We start from the raw sequence: 16,004 nt of genomic DNA, 5'->3' as shown, positions 1-16,004 counted from the left end.
AAAAAATAAAAGCAATAAAAGTAATAAATACAAAAGCATAAGAAATAGAAGCTTCTGCAAAGAATGGAAAATAAAAACAAATACAGAAAACATAACCTTTATCAAGTGTTTTTTTTGTCTCAATTAAGTTTAAAAAAAATATTGTGGAAGGAAGAAACAAGCCACTTGTAAATGTACAAAATTCAGAATGGCTATGGTCTGATATGACATTTATCTTCACTCATGAGTAAACACTTGCTAACTCACTTGTGGCTATGCCACTTGTGATTTATCAGTCTACTCACTCCTGAAGATAAATGTCATATCAAACCTCAGCTATCATGTAATCTGGCAGCATTAACTTACAATGTTCATGCTTTTATGGGCCCAGAATTCATATTTACCGTTGTTTACCAGGCTGCAATAGTAAGTTACAATTTTTCAACAGTGCCTCAAAATTCGCACAATTAATTATTTTTCCTCCCAAATAAAAAAAAATTGACTTTTTTGAAGCTCAGCATGTATTTTTCACAGTTAATAAGACAATAATATTGTTCCATTGAGTACACATTTTCAAAGAAACAATGAAGAAAAATCAAACCAAAAGCCACCGGATCATTTGTCCCAGTTGCTCCCCAATTTTTTTTTATACAATTCTCCCTACAGTCTGAACTTGGATGTTTTCAATGATGTTTTTTTTATCACTGCATTTGGGAGTCTGATCTACCATCCAATAATCTGTCTTACTGCAAGGATATTTTGCCTTATATCCTGTCTAAATCCTATTTTGCCTTATTATATCCTGTTACTCGTATTTATACTCTCTTAGACTGCACAAGTTATGCATGTTTAATTCTCTTAAGCTTTTCTTTTAGTCTTTGCTTTCAGGTCTGTCCTTTAACTGCCGTTCTCTGTTACCAGTTTCCAAACGATGTTCATTGCCAATATCCTCCTTATATTAAGGTACAGCCCACAAAATTCTGAACGTAAAGTCCACAGTAATAACTCAGAAAACTACTGGGCCATATTTCAAACAGGCATAGAATTTGTTAAGTATACACTTTGTTCCTGCTAATGGAGCCAAAACTTCTACTGCTTGACAGCGATTTTCATTTAAATTTTATTGCACACCAAATTCCAAATTAGCCAGCCAATCTTTATTAGTTCATTAATAGAAACAACTCCTTTTATGAAAACAGCCATCTCGTACTCTTCCATTTCTAAGGCGTCTTGCACACAGGACAAAAAGAAAATTATTTCCTGTGAATCATTAAATCATGTAGCATCATTCAACAACAGAAAACTGATGTCAGTAAAGACTTCAGCAGAGAATAAAAAACAAAGCAGAACATCCCTATAGAACATAATGTTCATTTTGTCATTATATCTTGTTTCCAAACTCCATTACTCTATCACACCTTCCAGGAGCCTCCAACCACTATGGAAAAGCATTAGTAGATGTATTAGCAAACACTATTCTAATGGAACTTAAGACAGCAAGATCTCCCCTCTGGACACTGTGCATGGTTTACTACAGCAACAACAGTTCAGCTCTGTCTCTATACATCCTCCCTAATCCTAGACCTGCATGGATCTTTATATTGCTTTGCATATAATTAAATTTGTTTTAATTAGGATGAATCATTTTGAATTTCTTACTGTTTCTTTATCATTTAAATTTAATAATGGGCTTCAACCTCAAAGACTAATTTCTCCTTACGATGCAGTGTCCATGCTATATATTGAGTGCAAATCAATCTCCAGCACTCATCAATCCACTTACAACTTCAACACCTTTAATAAAGGACACCTCTCTTATCCATAGAAATTTTATTTGCGGTAACACCCAGAACAAGACAGGTCACGTCTCCATATGTTAGGTTGTGTACAGCTCCTGCCCCCCAAGAATGACAATTTAGACAAACTTCGAACATTGCACTTAGAACAATTAAAAAAATTGATTGCTGCCTTATCTCATTAGTGTCCCATCAATAAAATATTAGCCTAAGATTAGTCCCCTTTTCCCTAGCTAGAAGTAGTTACCAGAACAGCACTATCCAGCTCTTTAGAGCACAGCTTCTCCATAGTTTTGGAACCCAATTCCAACACTTCACAAAACAGATTAGTAGAATAATCTCCTCTTTCATCTCTACCAGCGCTATACATCTGAATGCTAAGGTCTCCTCTGCACAACCTACATCACATGCTGAACAGAGCACACAATTCCTACACTGCAAGACACCTCAACACAACTGGAAGAAGTACCAACACTTCTGACCCCCTGGTAAAACAGCAAAGTCAAAAGAAAGGAACAACTAGCAGATTCTCTGTATTTTTGAAGAACCTAGGCTCCTGTAAACTGGTATGGAAGGATCTATATCGGAAAACAGGCCTGCCCTTCTGCAGCTGGACAGTCTGCAAAGCCAGCTGGAATGCGTTCCAGTGAGCTTCAGGCTTGGAAAATCTGGAGCTCAGCCAGTTTCCTCCATCAGCGCTGGCCACCCTTAGGCAAGCCAGCTGTAATCTTCTCCTTTCCCAGACAAGTCCCAGGCAAGATGGCCAGCAGCTCTTTGCTGTGCTCTGATTTCGGGGAGCACTAAGAAATGTGAAGAGGGTGATCACTGTCACCACAAAAAAAGCAATTCTTAGGAACAATTAGTGTGACAGAGATGCCAGTGGGTTTTCTGCCTGACACCTGAGCTGATGGTGGTTGCGGTAGAAACTCTTACTGTCTGATGCTGCTTCTGTCTGTCTAGAACTAATCTGAAGGCCTTTAAGAAATGCTTGATTAATGAAATGTTTGGCTCTGTTAACTAATTACTGGTAAATCAAAAGCAAATACACAAAGCCAGTTGTGCGATAAAGCAAATAAATTATAGCTTTTTAATGTACTCAATCTCCCCTAAATATTTTGTAGAACAGGAACAGTATTAAGCATAGTTTTGCTCCACACTGTTTACTGCCTTTTGAAAATGTAGCAGTCATTTCAGCTACACTAAAAACTACGGTCTTGCCTGTAAGTCTTGAAAAACCTTCTGATCTACATTTGTAATAAACACAAATTTCACTGCGCTCATGTAACAACTGCATTCCAGACAAAACGGCCAAGAGGGTACCTTCTTAAACTCAAGCTGTGTTAATAATGTTACCTAAAGTAATGGTTGAGCACAAAGGTGGAACATACATATGAACTGCCATAAAATGAGGTACTACTGAAGATCACAGAAAATGATACATACAAACAAGCTGAAATAAAGTAACATTGAAAACTGGTATTAGTTTGTTAAGAAATTCTCTTTTATAGTACAGTACCTACCAGTTGAGAACTCTGATTTGACTGTACCACCTTAACCTGAGGAGGTTGCACTGTATTTGATACAGACACTGTGCAAATGTTGTTTGGTTGCCTTATTCCTATTGTCTGCGTTGTGACAACAGAGGAAATGCTTCCAGAGGCAGATTGAGGTATAACTTGTGATAGCTTGGTTTGCTGAAGTGACTGCTGAGACGGCTGTCCTTGCAAAACTGAATGCTGACTATTCAGTAACGATTGTCTCAAGGCAGGTAGACTTTTCTAAAAACAGAAGAAAATCTATGAAATACCACATTTAGCAAGTTGATAAAAATTATTTTTAAATTCCTGTAAACATAGTTAAAAGAATGCAGCTTTCTGTATGATATTACTACCCAACTATTAGTCAAAAAGAAATATGACTGAAGATATTATCTACGAGAAAAATTCAGTTTACACTTTTATTAAGCTTTCTATTTGGATTTAGCAACCCTGTAGATGCTGATGTGCCCCAATTCCACCACAGCAATAAAACGTAACACTCCCCTTCTCAAGACTATCTAGAACTTGTAACTTAGGTCTTCGGAAGGGCAAAAAATGTAAATAGGAAAAGCAGAACCGCACTAACAACCTTATTCCCTTTGCATGCTAGAAGAAGTAAACTGCGCCAATTTATTTCTCCTGATATGCCCCAGTCCCTAGAACAAGATGATTTAACTGTTGATGCCCTACAGCAATAGCTGTTTACTGTATTCTTACAGGTCTAATGTATCCTGACTGGATTAGAAAAGTGTACTATTGTATGCTTCACGTCGAGACCCGTTCAACTAAAAAAAAACCACAGTTCTACAAGGCTGTACTGTACCTTCATGAACAAACTTTTTGCTTTTTAAGTGGTAGTAGAGTTCTTTTGAAGTACTCCCCTCAGGCAGCTGTAGAACACAACAGTGTTTAGCCCAAGCTACAGTCCTTTCTAAACTTCTACTATTTATTTTAAAACTGAATGCCTGTTGCCAAGAAAGGACTTCAAAGAAAAGAAACAAGTTAAAACTTATCATGATGCTAGAAGTGACTGCAGTATAAAAGCAGGAAAAGACAGAAATAGGGGTTAATGATAACTTGAAAACGCAGAAGCAGAGGGAGAGAGTTGTGAGGAAAAGTTGGAGAGAAAGAGGGGAAATCCACCCTAAAGAGAGAAGTTTTGGACTAGAAGAAAAATGCTTTCAAAATTATAGTGCGGTTTCATTGGGGCATAATTAAACATGCTTTGTGTGTATGTATATAATTTCACATATGGAAGCTATTGTAGCTGATGTGAAAGAATCAATTACAAGTTAGTTATCCCAAAGTATACTAACTTAGGACTCAACAATAAATCCATTTGGTATCACATTAGGACTTGCATTACAGATAAGTTCCAGATTACAAGCAGGATCAGCCTATCAAGTATTTCAACAGCATCATCTAGTTCAGCTTTTCATCATCACCATTACACATGCACTGAAAGTTATCAATGACTCAAGCGGAGATTACAAAAACAATATAAGAAAAGCTTATTAAATCACTTGAAACACTCCATACAGAAATAACTCGTGACTCTTCTAAATGTGAATGCTGTGCTTCTTCACAAACAATGACCTACCACCACAGAAAAGTATTAAGCATTATAACAATAAAGGATCACTACAGAACAGACAAAGAATGATCTCCAGGCTGGGAAGTGACAGGGTTTTTTATGTAAATTTAATTACCAAAACATTTTATCTCAGGGCTACTGAAGCAGTAAACTCCTGACCAGCTCTAGATGACAAACAGTTTTTTCTCAAACTTAAACCAAGCCCCAAACACACGAGGTCTCCCTCCTGTACTTTATGTACTACATTTGCATTGAAATAAATTTATCTAAACAATATTCACAATACCTTAAGGAAAGGAACAAGATATGGCTGAGGAGATGATTTGAGTTCTGATTGAAGGCGGCCTGTAAATTCTTCTGGATCAATCTTTGCATCCTTCAAGGGGAAGGAAAAAAGCATCAACAATTCAGTTCCATTGTTTAGTTGTGGATTAGGGTTTTTTTTTTTCACATAATATACACGTATATACGTCTAGCTAAATAGACTACCACATCAAGAAGAACTTCCAAAGCTGAAATCCCTCAACTCCTCTGTATCTATAAAATCCTTCTATCAAGAACTAATTTATATATGTAACACATCACTCGGAACACAGGGAGCTCCCCCGGGGATGCACAATTTCAGACACAAAGAAATCCCACTCTCAAAGTCTCTTTGGGTTTCCATTCTCTTCCTAACGCTTAGACAGTGATATCTTTACTTAATTCCAAAACCAACTGTGAAGGTTCACTTTAACTTCATTGAACACGTGGATGTGCATATGTAAAACTATACATTTAAAGCATATGCATATATAAAAAGCACACATATAAAAGTTTCACACAGATAAATATGTATGTATATGTATATATACATGTATACTCACAAAATATACACTTATATGAAACACGCATTCAGTAGTTAACACAGGAGAACTCTATAACCCAGATGTATTTTATAACGCTTCTAAAGCACCATAAGTTACAACCTCAGGTTCTAAGAAAAATATTCATTAGCTTTCTTGGACTGATATAAAATAAGAACAAAGAAACCAAAACAACCTTCCATAAACAAGATCAGCTCAGTAGTCTTCAGTACATGTAAATAACAACCTTAACAGAAAATGAAAGGTAACTAAACGCTTACCAACAAATCTTGAACCAGAGCTTTCACATTACGGGATGTTTCTGGAGATGGTGAATTATGAGAAGCAAGTTTTATAAGGGTAGCTAAAAAGTTTTTGCATTTTTTCACATTCTCTTGCATTTCCTGCAAAAGCCAAAGAAAACAAATATCAGACCCAGGTTATTTTTCCATCAGGATTAATGCACGCTCTCATCACTGTTAAAACAGAAAATGATGAGATTGGTCTAATTCAGGCAGGACACATTTGAAATACTTCTGCAGCTGTTTTACTATTGCTGCTAGTTAACTGACATTTTCTTCACCTCTTGATGTAACTGAACATCATATCTTACACATACTAACAAAAAGAAAACCAATTAAAGAAAAGCTTTTAATATCATATACACAGTTTTGATAAAAATAACCTTAAATGTGATACGTAACCCAAGTTGTGGGAGATGCATTCTTCTTCCAGATGCCCAATACACAATGTACAATATTCCCCAAGCTACCTTAATTTGTTAAATTATTGATTTGGTATATTCTTGCACACAGTGGCTACAAAACCAAATCAAATTAGAAATAGTCTTAAAACAACACCATATCATCAGTAGAAAAGCAGATGCTTTACTTTTTTCAAGCCATTGTCTTTATATGGTGTAATTACTCTGAGAAACAGAAACATTACACTTTAGTGTAACCACAGTTTTGAGTCCCAGCACTATAATAACGAAGTCCATAGCCTGAAGGCCTGATTGTTCTGCCTACAGAAACAGACAAGTTCTTTCACTACTGACACATCCATGGCAGGATGGGAAAGCTGACCAACAGTGTTCTTCCTCCTCCTCTGAATTTGAATCCCATTTAGTTGAAACGAGGGGAAGGGTTTCTTGTTTGTAAAAGTACCTGTTCCATCACAAGAACCGCGGTTGCATGAAGAAAAGGTTCTGTTTCTGAATACACCCAGTAAGTTCATAAAATGTTCTAGAAAATGAACTATCTAGTATTTCAAAACTTACTTGTGATACTACTGTAGTGCCGGGTACAGGAGAGCTCGGGATGACCTGGGGCTGTGCTGGTACTTGCGCTGCTGTGTGAGGGGGAAGTGGCAGCCGAGGCTGACCCTGGTTTTGTGCTGAAGCTTGAGTCTGTCCACCAGTAATTACTGCGGGCTGTTGAGAAGCTGATGTTCCAGTTGCTACTGTTGTCTTGAATAGATTTTGAGCATTCGTTGTAGCTACTGATACCTGTTAAATTTTATATTGAAAAGACAGGTAATTACCATCTTTCAATTCCTTTACTCAGCCATAAAGTTCTTTGAAGTCTGACAAGAAATTTATTCCCTTTCAAATACACCCACTTGTTTCCTTACAAATACACCCCACTAACAAAATAAACCCGTTTACGTATTATAATCATAATTTTGTCACCCTTTACTGAACAGTGAAAGTCCTCATTTAAAGCTCATTTAAAAAATAAATGTACCACTAAAAAAAAGTTTCTATCATCCAGTCGTTTAAATCGCATGAAGATGTGACTTCAGGAACAGCTTTCTGCAAATTTGGCCCTTAATATAAAGAAGTCAATCTCCAATGATCTGTGGTCATAAAAATGAATCAATACAACCCCCAAACTACGGTGGGGTCACCATCCCTGGAGGTATTTAAAAGCCATGTGAATGTGGTGCTGAGAGACATGGCTTAGTGCTGGGGCTGGCAGTGTGACGTTGGAGTCAACAATTGGAAAGGTCTTTTCCAGCCTAAAAAAACTCTGTGATTCTGCAAAACTGCAGAAAACAAGAGCTAGGCTATCATTCAGCACCTGCATAACAGTCTGACTAAACATTCATTATTAATTTCTGGGATCACGTTTGCAGCAAAAGCAAACATAAGAACATTAAAATTCACTTTCGAAAATAACAGGTAATTACAAACACCCTTTTTCTCATCCATCCTTTGCTTTTTATGTTCTTGCTACTCACGGTGGTGTGTGAAAGAATAGAGCTTCCTGGCAGGGTCACCGCAGACGTCGCGCTGACAGGGGCAGCAGTTGACTGAACAACTTTGGCTTGCACTGGGAGTCCCAGGCGGACAGTAGATGTGGCTACAGACGTTGGTTGCTGATAAAGAAAAAATAAGCATTTTAATGTTTTTCTCCCTAGTAACTTGATTACTGAGACTTTTTAATAATAAACAAAACCAAATGCTCTAAATGGCTGGAGTAATAAATCATGGACAATATTGTTTCTCACAAGATAAAACTAATTTTCCTTGATTTATATTTTATGTCTCCATAATTAATATTTTCATAAAGAACTACTTATTTTAGATTTTACATTGTCTATTAAACCTACATAAAATGCTTCTTCAAAGAATATCCAGTATACTTATGAGATCTCCAAAAGGAACAAAGGCCCAGGCAGGCCTTCCAAGCCCCAGGCATTTCTTACCAATCAGTCCAGCAACATCAGCTACTGGATACCAGTCTTCTGTACTTGGGGGAAAAAAAGGGAAAAAATAAAAGAATATACCTGACATCTGAACAAAACCTTGTTTTGTTGGGATAGCTTTCAAGATTTTTAAAATCTTGACTAGGGACGTCTTTCATACTGAGACAGCCTCGAGGCAATAAACAACACCATCGTGAATAGGTAGAACCAGCTGGGGTTTTGGAAGAAGGATCATAGAAGCTTTTTCTCATTTGAAATACCATACCTCTTTTCTCCATTGGAAAGAAGATCACTTGCTTTGATTTCCTTGAAACACTGGCTAAATGAAACTATATTTACATGATGAATGTTTGCATTTAAAAACAAATAAATAAGCACCGTAAATGCCGTATCTTATTAATTTGTTTAAAATTCGTGTTTATGACCTAAAAATTCAGTATGCCTCTGTGATCTGCCCCCTTCCTGTCAGTAAGTGCTCCAAGAGGTGAGGATTTACAAAGCAAGCAGGTAACCAGGCAAACTTCTGGAAGCTGCTCAGTCCCAGGAAAGATCTGAGGCCAGATATCAACACATACACAACTCAGACCAACAGCTAGAGAACTTTTTCTCAGCTACCAAATGCTGAGAACCATCACAGGAATATATTTGATCCACCACACATTCCATCACAGGAATCTACTTCAAAGCAAAACTGCGTATTCTTTCTTTATCAGAGACTGCAGGGATAGGATGAGGGAGGGGGTAGTTTTAAGCTGAAAGAGGGGAGGATTGAGAGTAGATCTTAGGAAGAAATGTTTTGCTGTGAGGGTGGGGCCAGGTTGCCCAGAGCAGTGGTGGCTGCCCCATCCCTGGAGGGGTTCAAGGCCAGGTTGGATGGGGCTTGGAGCCCCTGATCCAGTGGGAGGTGTCCCTGCCCGTGGCAGGGGGTGCAACTGGATGGGCTTTGAGGTCCCTTCCAAACAGAACAGGAGCAAATTGCAACATGAAGACTAAATTCACCCTGTTTTAAAGCTCAATAGGTGACAAAAGCCCTTGATACAAAAAGGCAGTAAAGTCTATTAATGTGCTGGATAGGAAGACAAAGCCCTGCTACAAAAGAACTGCAAACAAAGTTAACACAACTGTCGACAGACATGGTTCCAAACCCCATAATTGTTCAAAAGATAAGAATGAAATGAGCAGATGTCAAACACAACAAGGAACTAGCCTAGAGAAATTCTTAGTTATCATGAAAATGATCTTCAAATGATAGCTACAGGTTGCCAAAAGACTCTATAAGGACTCCCGATACAAATACTTCAAGAAGAACTGCTAAAAACTATTTAGAAATAAATAGCTGTGTTTGGTGGGAAAGGAAAACTGTAAACAGATCTCATGAGAAATCCATCAAAAAGAAAACACAAATTATCAACATTATATAAAAAAATCATAACCCAATGCGTCAAGATCCTACTGGAACAATCTAAAAGAATTTATGATGTTCTTTAAAGAAAAAGAGCTAAGGTTTGCTGTGATGCTATTAAATTCCCAAATTACCATGACAGACTTAGTAAGGAATAGATTTTCAAAAACTGTATTATTTTATTAAAAGCATCACATATTTTTACATTTCCTAAATCTATGAAAGTAATGTTGAAGAGGTTTTTCCCTTGTACTCAGACTGAGTGTTTTCTTAGAGATTTTAAAAGATATGTTAATGCTATGAAAATGTAAACAATAGAATTTGGAAGTAGTAAGAACTGATCATCTGCTTATACACAAAAGATTCACTCACTATGAAGAAAAGGAAGGAAAATGGTTTTGTGGTTAAAGCACAGCCAAGACCACACATTTCGCACCTTCTCCAGCCTTTCAACCTACCTGCCCTTCTAACACAAATGTCTCCTCCAGAATACTGCACAAGAAGCCAAAAAACTGTCTACACAAAATAAATAGTATAGAACAGCTTATTTGGTCAGAGCAGGCAACAACGCGCCTCAGGCAACAACAAATATTTGTCGTATTTTTTTTTTCAGAAATTTTAAGCAAAATAAGCATTGGTCAGAGAAGCAGAAATGGTGTGAAAAACAGTAAAAAAAAAAAGAGAGAGCTCAATAAGTAAGAAAAAGTAACCAAAATTAAAAGATGTCATAAAAATACAAACCCTGCTGAAAACACAGGCATAGCATATTATCAGAACTAGCTCGGATTTTAAAGGCTCTGCTTTAGCAAGAACAGCTCGTGAAACTTCAGCCAAGTTAGAACCGCTCTCAGCATCACGTGTGATGGCAAAGACCAAGCTGCTGTTGTCTGTGTCACTGATTTCACGGCAAAATATCACCACTTCCAGAGCAGGCGATTCAGCACTTGTCATAAGTTCAAAAGACTTTGTTTTTTCATTTTAATAAAGCATCGTAAAGTGAAACTTAACAGAAAATAGACACAGAAAACACGTCCATAAAGTTTATACGATGAATTTGAAATTCTGAAGAGTAGAAGTTGGAAAAATGCCTAACGCAAGAAAAAACAAAGCTAGAAATGAATTGTCATGGTTTTAAAAATACATCCATGTGTATTAATTGGACTATTTATGCAATGAAAAGAAACCTCAAGTGACTGGTAAATGTTTTTGTGGCATAAGAATTGTTAAGTAGCCCACTTATGTGCTTAAATATTTGGACTAAACCACCAAACTTTACCTATAATTTTATACTTCCTTTTCTGATTGCTAAAAATATACAAAGCAACTTAATAATGGAAAACAAAATATTTTTCACTAAAAATAATTTAAAATAAGTAGCTTATTTTTTGCTTTTTGGTTATGAATGTAAAACCAACTGGGTATTAAGATACCGAAACCAGCAAACAAAGTCTGCTTTAAAAGCCTGACAAGCAATAAACTGTACAAATGAAAACCGTAGGTAAACAAAAGAAACTCACCAAAGTAAAACTAGATGGCAGCACCTACCTATTTTTCCTAATTTCACAAGTATAAGCTTCAAAACAAGATTCGGAGGCAAACATTTAATGCAATCTAAATAATCAGTTTTAAAAGATTTTTGAATTTACTTACTACTCCTAAAGAATACAGTAATGCAACCCGATGCTTAATTGTCCTGCTTGTAATACAAGGATTCCAAACAAACTGAAGTTCCATAAAATTACAACTTGTTTCCTGAAAATCCTGTACCTTAACTGAGATCCCACTACAGATAAAATTTTTGGCACCATTAATCACTTCTTAATATTCAGCTAAATTAATATGAATCAAGAACTGTAACTAAAATCACGAAGGAAAAAATGGTTCAATTTAAATTACATACACTTACCACAAACCACTGTTTGCTTTAAACATCCAAATCGTTTTTATTTCATTAAATACATTTTTTCAAACAAGCATGTTACCACTGAAAATGTATTCACAGTACAAAAAAGTGCACTTTCTAATGAATCCAAAACTATTATCATCTCCTGTAAGATTGAGTACTTGCATGTAAAACATAGGATACTCATTTTAAAAAGTCAAGCCTCCAGCAGCTGCAACAAGAAGATGAATTTATAGTCACAATCTGAAAAATTATTTTTCAGTACACACAATTCCCTGGTTTTTAGAACTTGATCATTTTTTTGATTAATTATAATGACTACTCAAGCAAGTAACTGACAGATCTGTGGATGTGGCGCTTACGGACACGGTTCAGTGGTGGACTTGGCAGCCTTTGGTTTACAGTTAGACCCGAAGATCTTAAAGGTCTTTTCCAACCCAAACAATTCTGTGATCACTTCTAAAATCTTAGCACAATATTTGTCATTGGACATTCCTCCACAAATAAATGAATAGTTTATGTTTATAAAGCATCTACCTGATGAAATAGAAGTCTGGCATCTAGCTCTGATATGACAAATCTTTAGAATTTAAACCTTTACAATCTAGTTTTAAGGTCAAACATATACAAAGCATAGGCAGAGTCTGCAGCCCACATACATAGTCGTGGAAGGTCAATGTGCTTCTCCCCAAGACAAGATTAATTTTTAATTATTTCTTATTCTTGTTAATCACAACAAATAAAGAAATCATGCAGTAAAGTTTGTACAGCTGCCACAAAGATCTGTCAAAGGAGACAAATCCTGACAAGCTACAAGACCATGATTCTAATCCTGCCACACTAAAATAATCAAACTGCTGCATCCTGCAAGACATTTATCATTCCCAAGGCCTTGCTGGTTTCCTCTGTTCTCAACCAGCTTATTAGCACTGACAAGTGTCAAGGAATACGTATAACACAGTGGGGTATTTACTTGGGCAGAACTCGGCACAAAAGCTCTTACATCTTTCTAATACTCAAACCCTTCCAGATTTTAGGTATCTCAACAAACACAAGAACGTGCAGGATCCTCATAGGTTTATTGTTATATAAATCCAGCAAGTCAGATAACATACTTCCTGCAACTTTAACTGCTTCATACAACTAGAGAACAGCTGCCTGCGGCCAAGACGATCAACTCCCAACATCTGCTGTGCACACATCTTCAAGCTGACTTTGGGATCCGAACTCCAGCCTTCAAATAAAGACTGAACACACAAAACCAAGCAGTAGGTCCACTTTTTTGTCTACTTCCTAAGATTCTATGTACAATAAAGGTGTATTCCTCAAATGCTTTCAAACTACAAACAATTTATTAATATCTAATTTGTTATGTAAGTTTCCACTCTGAATTTTAAATCTGTGTGCTGGCCACAGCAGTTAAAGATACATGAAAACTAAGAGTATGAAACAGAGCTCAAACCAAACTCATTTTAACAGACTGAGATCATAGTTTTGGTACAGTCCCACCCCACAACTTCTGTTTTGCATTCATGCTGTGCACTTGCCCCAGGATCCATTGCTAAAGCGCGCTATACAGTCCCTTGCAGTCACTACTAAAGCAGAGATTGTACTTATTTACAAAGAAAGACCCAAACAACCAAAGACAGACAAACTGAAAAGAAGAACTTGTCTGGATTTCTGTTGTCATCAAACTAGTCAAAAAATGTGAACATTAACACAGGTTTACCTCTGTGTTTATTTTTCCTGAAATACATTTATCTTTGAAGGCTTCTACAAGTCTTCTTATGCTTCCAGATATCATAAATTCAAACATTATGTAGCTGCCTTTTCTGTGAAGAGTTCTTTTACGAATTCCATCCAATACTGCACTTATCTCTTTTCTGAGAGCATAAAGTTCTTTAAGTGTTTCCAGGCTTTTATTTATGCCTTTCCATTCCACTGAGATACAATCGTCCCAGCAACACTCATCTCTAAATCCTTCATTCTAGTTGGCTACTCTGTGCTTTAGATTGCCACATGTTAGCAATTTCTTTTCAAGCGTCCAATTTTATGCTGGCTTCCTTCTCTTCCAAGAAGTTTACCATTGTTTTTGGTTTTGAATTAAATTTCATGATCTTTTAGACTATAAATATGGTGTAATGCACCAAGCATTACTGGGATGGCAATCGAGGGTTAAACATCAGGAAATACATGTTTAAGTTCTTTCATGCAACCTATACAACAATCAACTAAAAAAATATGAAGATACCCTCCTCACCTCTTTCTACAAGGAATCACTTGCCACTTCTGCAGACAAAAACCTTTCATAAAGCTATCTGAAACTCCACGATTATTATGGCACAGCTGCCCTGTACTAACATCCAAAGATATTTGCCTTTACATTTCAGTATCATAACTCAGCTCTAGTCCCAGAGCCTGAAGCTGACCAACCTCCCTATAAAATTTTAAACCAATGCAGCCTACAAAGTAATCTATAAAGCAATACACCTTGAAAAGAGATCACTTCTGAGTTGAAATAAACACACTCCACTGAAGAGTTTGGGGTAGGAAAGCACACTAACCTGTCAATCCATATTAAAAAAAAAAGAAAACGTAGGCATAACGGACAAAACTTGAAGTGTAGACAGACCATAGCCAGAGGTGAATCAAAGGAATCAAACCTTTCTCTGGAATGCAGTATATTAGAAAAGTTAATTCTTGTAAATCCTACTACGGAACGTGCTTAGCTTTTTCTTTTCTGCTTTCTAGGAAAATCTAGCTACCCTGTGCACCCACCCAGTGCCCTGGGATTTCACCATGCTCCTGATTCAGAGGAACACGGTGCTTTCAGAACCAGTGGCATACAGTCCAACCAGTTCTTGATAAGACTGAGCCTTTAAGCCTCCAGTGATCTCAGCCTGAAAAAGTCCTTGAGAGTCTCTACAAAGTAGGTTTTTTTCTTAAATACAAAGAAAATTCCTAGGCTTCAGAAAATAAGCTACACTTGAGTATTTCTTGCTTTCACAACAAAAAAAAGGAGAGGAAAACATATTTGCAAAAACATAGGGGCTAATGATGTGTAAGAGAGAGGAAAACATCGTGTATAAAAGTAAAGCTGAAATCAAGTCAGGCTTACCTGAGTTGTTGACAGGCGGAAAACTGGACCAGTTGTGGGCACTGAAAGTCTCGGTGAAATGCTGGTGGGACCCTGTCCCTGCGTTTGCACCTGAGCCTGCATCTGCGCCTGCGCCAGAGCCTGCTGAGGCACCATCACAAGCTGCCCAGCGTCCGTGCGCACCAAGACCATGCCTGATGAGAACGAAGGAACAATAAAGAATAACGTGAAGAATAACACATAAAGGACTATTTAACCACACAATACAGAATAAACACAACACATAGCACCGTACTTTTTTCATTATGTTGTAACTTTTTTTTTCATTCTCGTGTAAAGTGAGATTTTATTTCAAAGGAGAAAAGGAGCCCTACTAGCGGATAAAAACTAACACCCAATTCAGACAGCGCATGTCGTGCTTCCCCTGGATCTCTCAGAATTAAGAAGCAGCTCCCCAGCCAGATTATTTTACAGGAATTTCCAAGTTAGTTCCAGAATACTTTTTAATAATTTAACCTAGATAGGATACAATGTGGGATACAATTTGTCTATTAATAGAAAAACGTCTTGCCTGTAGCTACTGGAGAACCAAAAAACAAGAGGATCTAGGAAATCAACTTTTATTCTCTTCATAAAGTCAGTGGGCATTGTTTCCGCAACTTACTCGTTTGTGCAAATTACTTCACCTATATTTTTTAACTTTTCAAGGGCAAATAAAACCAGTAAAATCTTACGTTTGCTTCTAATTTTTAGCTTCCTAGGAAAAAAAGACACTTCAGTAATTGGACACAGTTTGCAACGTATCATGAAGGTAAAGAAATTTGAATTGTATTATATCAAGCAAGCAAAAAATTTCAGAAGTACTCAATATCAAGAAAGTCTTTCTTTCAGTGTCTGACACAGAAAGACAAACTCCAGCCTCAGGATGAACATGAGTGAAAGGCAGTACCAATAATGAGATGCTCCCTGCCAACCACGCCAAGCTTTACGGTAAAAGGCAGAGAGCTACAGCAAAGACTACCTCTCAAAGACACACTCCTAACTCTTTCAAACAACAGAGAGTCATTTTTAAAAGAGTTGGGGTGGGAAGTTTTAAAGAAAAGAAAAGAAAAAAAAAAAGAAAAGGAATAAAGGACATTGT

At 36.9% G+C, this 16,004-nt stretch overlaps 1 protein-coding gene across 1 annotated transcript in view; it reads right to left on the bottom strand.

Moving 5' to 3' along the window:
• Positions 1-16,004, bottom strand: part of LOC138726807 (transcription initiation factor TFIID subunit 4-like) — a 125,995-nt gene that overhangs the window by 106,902 nt on the left and 3,089 nt on the right. Inside the window, exons 2-7 of the mRNA XM_069868818.1 lie at positions 14,885-15,057; positions 7,994-8,131; positions 7,032-7,259; positions 6,034-6,156; positions 5,194-5,283; positions 3,296-3,553 (exon numbers count right to left, since the gene is read on the bottom strand). Of these exons, the coding sequence (XP_069724919.1) occupies positions 3,296-3,553; positions 5,194-5,283; positions 6,034-6,156; positions 7,032-7,259; positions 7,994-8,131; positions 14,885-15,057 (1,010 nt within the window). The remainder of the gene's footprint in view (positions 1-3,295; positions 3,554-5,193; positions 5,284-6,033; positions 6,157-7,031; positions 7,260-7,993; positions 8,132-14,884; positions 15,058-16,004) is intronic.

This window comes from Phaenicophaeus curvirostris, chromosome 14, assembly GCF_032191515.1.
Source record: "Phaenicophaeus curvirostris isolate KB17595 chromosome 14, BPBGC_Pcur_1.0, whole genome shotgun sequence".
Lineage (NCBI taxonomy): Eukaryota > Metazoa > Chordata > Aves > Cuculiformes > Cuculidae > Phaenicophaeus > Phaenicophaeus curvirostris.
Note: the sequence above shows the minus strand (reverse complement) of the source record. Positions and strands in the feature narration are given on the sequence as shown.